We start from the raw sequence: 8,604 nt of genomic DNA, 5'->3' as shown, positions 1-8,604 counted from the left end.
TATTTCCTTCACCCACTGTTTGTTTAATGTCAATTTTTTCAAAAACTTATTGTTATCTTGTAGCATTATCACTATAAATTTTGAAAACATATTCACATCTTGTATTTCTTTAAATAGAAGTTATTAGAATTATTAATATTTAACCAAATTTGATAAAAATTAACTATGAGAAATTAAGCCTGTTTGAATTGACTAAAAAAAAGTGATTTTCATTTAAATACTTTTGATTAAAGCTCCTTAAAATAAAACATTTATGTGTTTGTCAACACTTGTATTTTCATATACAAGTTTATTTGGTTTTTTTTTTTTTATGTACTAAAAGTGTTTTTATTAATGTCAAATAATGTAGAGGGCAACTATAAAACACTATGAACTAATAATTTAAATCGTCATAATTGGTCGTCGATATTGGTGGTCGAACGTGGCTACCTGGTGGCCACCGAAGTTGGTCGTCAGAAGTAGGCACACGGTGGTGGTAGTCGTCTGAGGGGGGTGCCGATGGTGGTGGCTGGAATTGGCCGTAGGTGGTCATCGTCGAAGTAGGTCAAGAGGTCACCATTGGCTGAATGTGGTTGCTAGTGGTAGCAGTCGGAGGTGGTGGCTAAAGTTGGCTGACACTGGTGGTTATCGAATGTCGCCACTGATGGTGGTCATCGGAGATTGCCGTTAGAGGTGGTCATCAGAGTTGGTCACTAGTAATGGTTGCTAGAAGTGGTTGGCGGAGAGTGGTGATAGCTAATGGCAATATAGATGAATTGAGGTAGAGGGTTAGTGAGAACGCTTTGATCATTTTATGAACTTTACAAATTATGGAGAGATTAACCATTAAACCCTTAAATTTTATTTTTTTAAAACTTTATTTCAAGTGTTTCTCTCAAACCAACTTATTTTATTAACTATTTTTCTTCAAAAGCTATTTTAAGTAGTTGCCTAGCACTCCAATTTTTTTTCAAGATTAAACACTTAAAAAGCTAAACCAAACACATATTAAACAAGATTTATTAAAAATACAAATACTAAAATTTGACATTTGAAAGTACACTAACTAAAATTAAACAACTTCGAAAGTATATAAACAAAAATGATATCTTTAACCCTACAATAATATATAGGATATGATATTTATAAAGTTGGTGTGACACTGCTGCTGCTACCCCCACCCATATGCCTATGCATCATTATTGGCATGGTTGGACAGACTGCTACAATAATGTACCATTTTTCTTTAAAGTTTTCAAAAACATTTTAATTATCGGTTAAAAAGTACTTTTGGTCTCTAGGCTTTTATGAAAGTAACAATTTAACCTATAAATTTTGGCTTATAAAGATTCAGTCCATGTACTTTCAATTGTTAAATTTAGTCCATAAACTTAATTAGCCTTTGTACTTTCACATTTGTAACAATCTAGTCTCCAACTTAAAAAAATTATCAAAATTAATTTTTGTTATTTTATGATATAAACTTTATATTTTATTAACATATTGAGTCTTTTATTAATTTATCGGTTTATATATGTAAAAATTCCATTAAATCTTAACACTAATTTCTATAATATGACCTAAATTGTTACGATTTTTAAATTACAATGACTAAATTTTTATGTAGTAAAATTTAGGGATTAAGTTATTACAAAATTGAAAGTTCATAAACTAAATCATTACAAAACGAATCCAGTTCTTGTATAGGAATCACAAGTGTTTTTTAACCTTAATTATTTAATCATTTATTAGTTTCCAATTTTACCTGATTTGGCAACTCAAATACCAAGGAAATACGGTTTGTTCTGTTCCACCCAATTCTCTCTTAATCATATTTTTCTGACATTTACTTGGTTTCTAATTCCATTTGAATCTCTCCTCCCAAATCAAACTTACATTCTCTTTCTTTTTTTCTTCTTCTTTTCTGTCCTTTTCGTTCCTTCTCCTTTCCCTTTTTCTTGTTGATGATCATCCAACTTCAAACAAGGTAAAAATATATTCATAGCATTTGATTTCATTATCAAAACTTGTTTTAAGGCCATTTCTTGTTTGTTTCATATAGGATTTGAGGGTTTCTTATGCACATTCTTCTGGGTTGTATTGCTTCTTTGTTTTTGTTTGGTGGGTTTAGATTCTTCTGATTAAACTGCCCATCTTCTTTGGTTTTTCTCAATGTCCAAACAAATTGGAATTCGGGTTTTTGTGGGATCAGAAAATCTTGTGCATTGTCGTATTCAATTTGATTTTTCTATATCACGTTTATGCCTCATTTGGGTGCTTCTTTTTCTTTCTTCTTAATATATAATCATGGGTTGATTCAGGGCCTATTATTGAAGATTTTGAGATTGGGATTGGCTTTTGTCTTCTCATTTTTTATTTTGAGATTAGCATTATTGAAGATTTTGGAGTGTTACCTTTAGAACAACTTTGAATCAACTTCCTCTCTTTCTCTCTCTCTCTCTCTTCCATAAAGAAAAGGAAATCCTCTATGAGCACTCGCTCTTCTTTTTTATCATTGTTTTTAGAGAGTAAAGAATATATGCAGTTTTCACAAAAATCTCTATTTTCTTAGTTGTTTTGCTTGTATTCATCTTAGTTTCTATCCCTTTTATCGTTTTCTTGTAAAGCATTCCTCAGTAGGTGGATTTTGTCTCCCTTGCTAAAGATTCCAAACACCATTGTTTTCATTCTCGATTTTTCGTTTTCATTCTAGATAATACCACTTTAATGGCCAACTTTGGATGGCTTTTTTCCGGGGTCGATTGTATATCTTATTTTCCTTTTTATGTTGCGATTCAGTATTCACATTAGGTGATCCAATTCAGGACAGGATGCTTAAAAATACAATCGAAAACATGGGAGGATCGATAATCTTCGTCGTCTAAAGATTTTCTGGTTGGCAGAGAGATGGTAGCCTTATGAAAGTCTAGAGCAATGGCAGCAAAAGGAAAACCATTTTGTAAAGCTCAGAGGAGTGTACAGGGGTTTTCAGCCATTCTAAAGTCTGCAGCTTGTGAATGGTTTCTCATTTTTCTAATGCTTATTGATGCTTTGTTGTCATATGCTTTGACTAAATTTGCACATATTTGCAACTTGCAAACGCCTTGCATTTTGTGCTCCAGGCTTGATCATCTCTTGGGCAAAGAAAAATCTAATAATTATAGGAATCTTCTCTGTACCAATCATAGATTGGAGATATCATCTTTAGTTTCTTGCCACAAACATAATAAGCTTGTTGATGGCAATGAGATGTGTGATGCATGTCTTTGTTCATTCGCTACAACAAACAACAAACCTAAGTCCAACTCCAAAATGCAAAGGTTGATAGTGGGAAAGTTGAGGTCAGAAACTTGTGGGAATGGAGCTCATGGAAACTTACTAAATAGGGATTCGATTCCTTATCGTATTAAGACAAGGCCTTGTTCTTGTTGCAGCAAGCTTTGGAAGACAAGGCCAAATGCTCTAGGATTACTGCCACTGAAATCTTCTTTGAATGTGGCCACTAAACCAAATATTCCTTATTCACTCCGCTTAAATAGTCGAGATAACTTGAAAAAAAGGAGAGAGAAAATTTTTGGTTCAGTAACCTTACAACACCCTGGAAAAACTGGTTTCAGTCTGTTGTCTCATGTAGGATTCAGTGAGCTGAGGATCACCTCTGATTCTGAGTTAGAGGTTCTGCTTTCAGAAGAAGATGATGATAAAAGTTTAATATGTGAAAAAAGTGCACTTAAAGAAGATTCTGTTCTTCGATCTATAACCCAAATTCCACTCAAGCCTCATTGCAATAATTGTGATCAGGTTAAGCGATCCATTAATTTTGTTGATCCAAGGCCTTCACCTTTAGAATCATATGTGCAGGTTGATGTGCAAAAGCCTCATGACGTGAAATCTCTTCCTGGTGATGCTACTTTTCATGGACTGAATGAGTTGAATTGGCTGCCCTGGCCAGCCAATCCGACTGCCAACCCTTCCACATGGGCTGAACTTATTTCCCTGGATGATGCATCATCCGTTGCATCCAATGTCTTGGGACTTTCTTGTGCAAATTCAATGGAGAAAAGCAAGCTTACAGATTCTCTCAACCAGGAGTCCACTCTCTCCTGCTGTCCTGAGTTCATCACGTTACATCACGACCCACAAGTTGAGGGAAAGTCAATGACATGTGAGTTGTATTTGTCTCTATTCTTGTATCTACTCATGTGGTATTCTGTTGGCTTTGCTTTCTCATTTCTTTTATGATTTAATGCCTCTAGGATTTCTCACATTCTTGCTTAATTTCTTTTACCCTGTTTATATATGGCAGTTGAGGAGACAGGAACAGATAACATGGGAGTTGCATCTCCCAGTGAGCATGAGGATCATTCAACATCGATAAGCACAAAAGTTGAAGAGTGTCCTAAAATTGATGAGATGGTTAATGAATCTTCTTCTGGAAAAACTAATGATGGTACAGATCATAGCAGTGATAGTGAATCTTCTGAAAGTGATAAGGAACACAAAGTTAATTTTGCTCCAAGACAACCCTTGGAGTCTTCTTCTGGGAACACTAATGATGATTCAGATCATAACAGTGATAGTGAGTCCTCTGAGAGTGATAAGGAAGATAAAGTCAATTTTGCCACTAGACAGCCTTTGGAGTCTTCTTCTGAGAACACTAATGATGATTCAAATCATAATAGTAGTAGTGAGTCCTCTGATAATGGTAAGGAACATGAAGTCAATTGTGCTACAAGACAACATTTGGAGAAGGAAGTTGATATAGTTTTTAATGATTCAAACCAACCTCCATTGATTAGTACTACAGTCAAAGAGTGTTTGAAAACTGATGAGATGGTCTATGAATCTGCCATTGAGAACACTAATGATGATATGCACAATAGCAGTGCTAGCGAGTCTTCCGAGAATGATAAAAAACAGGAAGTCTTCAATTTTACTGCAGGTCAACCTTTGGGGAAGGAAATTGATGCCGTTACTAATGATTCAAAGCAATCTCCTATGACTAGCACAACAATTGAAGAGTGTCCTAAAATTGATGAGGTGCTTCATGTATCTGCTAATAGGAACACTGTTAATGAAATGGGTCACAGGAGTGTCAGTGAGCCATTTGAGAGTGATAAGGAACGAGAAGTCTCCAATTTTGCTATAAGACAATCTTCGGAGAAGGAGATTGACATAGTTATTGATGATTTGAAGCAGACTCCATTGATCAACACAATAGTTGAAGAGTGTTCTAAAACTGATGTGGTTGCCTATGAATCTGCTATTAAAAACATTAATGATGATTTGGATAGCGTTAGTGAGTCCACCGAGAGAGATAAGGAACATGTAGTCCTCAATTTTCCTATAGGGCAATCTTCAGAGAAGGAAATAGTTCTAGCTACTACTGATTTGAAGCAGTCTCCATTGATTAGCACGACCGCTGAAGAGTGTCATAAAACTGATGAGATTGCCTATGAATCTGCTATTAGGAACATTAATGATGATATGGACAACGTTAGCGAGTCCAGTGAGAGTGATAAAGAACATGAAATCTCCAATTTTTCTATAGGACAGTCTTCAGAGAAGGAAATAGATGTAGTTGCTAATGATTTGAAGCATACTCCATTGATCAGCACAACAATCGAAGAGTGTTCTAAAATTGATGAGGTGGTCTATGAATCAGCTGATAAGAATATTAATGATGATATGGACAATGTTACCGAGTCTACCGAGAGTGATAAGGGGCATGATATCTTCAATTTTTCTGTAGGACAAACTTCGGAGAAGGAAACTAATCTAGTTACTAATGATGTAAAGCAGTCTCTATTGATCGATACAATAATTGAAAAGTCTCCCACAATTGATGAGGTGGTCTATGACTCTACTATTATGAACGCTGATGATGATATGGCTCATAGGGACATTGATGAGGTGGTCTATGACTCTACAAATATGAACATTAATGATGATATGGATCATAGAAGTGTTAGCGAGTCTTCCATGAGTGATAAGCAACAAGAAGTCTTCAATTCTGCTACAGAAAAGCCTTCGAAGATGGAACCTACTATAGTTACTAATGATATGGAGCAATTTTCATTGCCAGAGAATCCTACTGAACTTGTTAATCAACCATTCTCAGATGATGAAGGCCGCAATTTTAGCATTTCTTATGATGATTTACAAGAAGAATTTGGCTCGAGATTCCACATAATTCCTACATTTCATCGGTCAGTTTCAATGGAATCAGTTGAATCACAAGATGGAAGCAATGTAAGTGAAATTGAAGGTGAAGATATTGTCGATAGGTTAAAGCGACAAATTGAATATGATAAGAAATGCATAAATTCTTTGTATAAAGAGTTGGAAGAAGAACGAAGTGCTTCTGAGGTCGCTGCAAGTCAAGCCATGGCCATGATTACAAGGTTGCAAGAAGAGAAGGCAGCAATGCATATGGAGGCTCTTCATTACTTGAGAATGATGGAAGAGCAAGCAGAGTATGATGTAGAAGCTCTAGAGAAAGCAAATGAACTCCTGAACGAAAAGGAGAGAGACATCCAAGATTTAGAAGCAGAGCTTGAATACTACAGATCTAATTACATGGTCAGCACAATAGCTGAGACTGAAAATGAAAAAAGTGATGGTGCAAATGAAGAAAATATGACTGCAGAGAATGAGAGCGTAGAACATCATGAATATAATGGCAATTATTCCTTTAAATCAACAATGGCGGAGTCATCAAAAGGAAGCTACAGATCTTTCAATAATCAAAATTCATCTATAGAATTCGAAGATGAAAAAATCTACATTCAGCTATGTTTGAAGAGCTTGGAGGATAAGATCAACAAAATATTTACTAATGGACTTCTGGCTCGGGTTCCTAATAGCATTGACAATGGAGAAGAGGTGAATCCTGAACAAAAAGGGAAAGAGAGTATTGATGCTGAGAGGTCTCAAAGAAATAATAAAGACAATGGTCCATCCAAGCACATAGACCAAAACAACTGTAATGGAACAGTTACACCAGAAGAAGAGTTGGTCGATCCAGACAAAAATGGTCATTTTAGCAGCGGTGAAAACTTTTATGACGTGAAATGTCAAATAAGTTATGCAAACAAAAGAGACGAGGTTGATTTCCTTGCTCTTGAACATAAAATTTCAGACCTTACTGGCAAGTTGGAAGCACTACAAGCTGGTTATGATTTTCTCGAGCACTCTCTTAACTCTCTTCGCTATGGTGAGGATGGTTTGCAATTTGCTCAAAATATCGTTCATCGGCTACAAGAATTGTGTAAACTGGGGATTATACTAGATCGTCAACCTGGCTCCTAAGTTCTTCATGCAGCATGATATGGTAAGCATTACTAACAAAGAAAAAAGTTTTTTATGTTCAAATTCGGAATTCCTTGTTTATGCAAGCTTTTAAAATCCGACATTGCACTGCCCACAATTTGTATCAACTAACTTCTCTAAAGCTGAGGTATCATGATTTGTTATTTGGGCTCCATCTATTACCAGAATTTCGTTCATCGATGAATAATCTATGTTTCTTCTTTGCTGGATATTGCCACATTAATTTTCATTTTCCATGTGCTGGGAAACTAAGTATACCATGAAGTGAAGTGGTAAATATAATACATTATTAAATTTATCCTAATCCAATGACTTAAATGTTTCGGTATAGTGGCAATTTAAGAGATTTTAGCAATGAGGATCATACCAACGTTGAATTAGTCGTTGCCAATCTTTATCTTGTTTAGCAGAATTAGGAGAAACTGAGCAGTAGATCATTATCTTTATGAGGGAAACTTGATTTTTTGAAGTATTGATAAAGCTTTTCGAATCATTGAAACTTCAAAACTCATTTCTAATGATGTTGTCAATATTAAAACGTAGTTAATACCATGATATCCTATATTGTTCCTAAACCATTTCTTGGTCTTGTTTCTGCAGATATTTTAAAATGGGAATCAGCAATCATTCTGGACCATCATCATTAAAACATTCAAAGTGCAAAGTCAAATGAGAAAAGTCATGGTTCATCCCTTTTTGTTGGGCTGCAATGCATGAGCTGAATGGCCATTGCAGAGAAGGTTCAGAGTAGTTGAAAATTGGTATTTTGTACAAATTTGTACCATCAAATTACCATGGAAGTTGAGTGTTCCAACTTTTGAGCTTTTCATTTTTGTGAGGGTTAGTGAATTTTACTTGCCAAGGAGCTCATGATTCTTGTACCTACACAACACACACACACATCCATGTTCTTGAGGTTTGCCTTTCAAAATAAATTATTCTTCAGCATAGCATTCTTTTCACTCTGGCTGATGCTCGTGAATTATAAAAAGAAGGATCTCAACCAATCAAAATCAAAATATTTGCTTGCATGAATGACTTTTTCTTGACAATTTTAACCTTTCTTTCAAAAATGTCAAAAATAGTTGATTCTTTTTTTAGATTGGAGATTCAAATTTCTATATTTTATTGTACTTAAAAAAAAAGATGGACGCGTCCACACACAAATATAAATGATAAGTTTGTAACAAAATTAAGTTTTGTTGGGTAATATCTCTTGAAAAAATAAACAATACAAAAAAGTATATTAATAATAAATAATTTTTCTCTTGCTAGTTGGTAACTACTAACCTA

At 34.9% G+C, this 8,604-nt stretch overlaps 1 protein-coding gene across 2 annotated transcripts; it reads left to right on the top strand.

Annotated features, from left to right (window-relative positions):
* The first annotated feature begins 1,746 nt into the window (after window positions 1-1,746).
* Window positions 1,747-8,261, top strand: LOC120078471 (uncharacterized). 2 transcript variants are annotated; one of them, XM_039032739.2, is made up of 4 exons: window positions 1,747-1,966; window positions 3,841-4,144; window positions 4,286-7,312; window positions 7,912-8,261. In XM_039032739.2, exons 2-3 carry the CDS (start codon window positions 4,033-4,035, stop codon window positions 7,288-7,290), a joined length of 3,117 nt encoding a protein of 1,038 aa, XP_038888667.1. In that variant the 5' UTR covers window positions 1,747-1,966; window positions 3,841-4,032; the 3' UTR covers window positions 7,291-7,312; window positions 7,912-8,261. The 2 variants fall into 2 exon arrangements, with proteins under 2 accessions (XP_038888667.1, XP_038888666.1); XM_039032738.2 differs by having other exon boundaries at window positions 1,829-1,966; window positions 2,779-4,144.
* The last annotated feature ends 343 nt before the right edge of the window (window positions 8,262-8,604 follow it).

This window comes from Benincasa hispida, chromosome 5, assembly GCF_027475165.1.
Source record: "Benincasa hispida cultivar pf3 chromosome 5, pf3_genome.v1.1, whole genome shotgun sequence".
In the NCBI taxonomy this organism is placed as follows: Eukaryota; Viridiplantae; Streptophyta; class Magnoliopsida; order Cucurbitales; family Cucurbitaceae; genus Benincasa; species Benincasa hispida.
Note: the sequence above shows the minus strand (reverse complement) of the source record. Positions and strands in the feature narration are given on the sequence as shown.

What these genes read in the sequence shown, in the direction of transcription:
- LOC120078471 (XM_039032738.2), top strand. Translation starts at nt 2,914, where the DNA reads ATGGCAGCAAAAGGAAAACCATTTTGTAAAGCTCAGAGGAGTGTACAG. An exon ending in TGAGGGAAAGTCAATGACAT is followed by an intron (nt 4,145 to 4,285) that starts GTGAGTTGTATT and finishes TATATATGGCAG; the next exon opens with TTGAGGAGACAGGAACAGAT.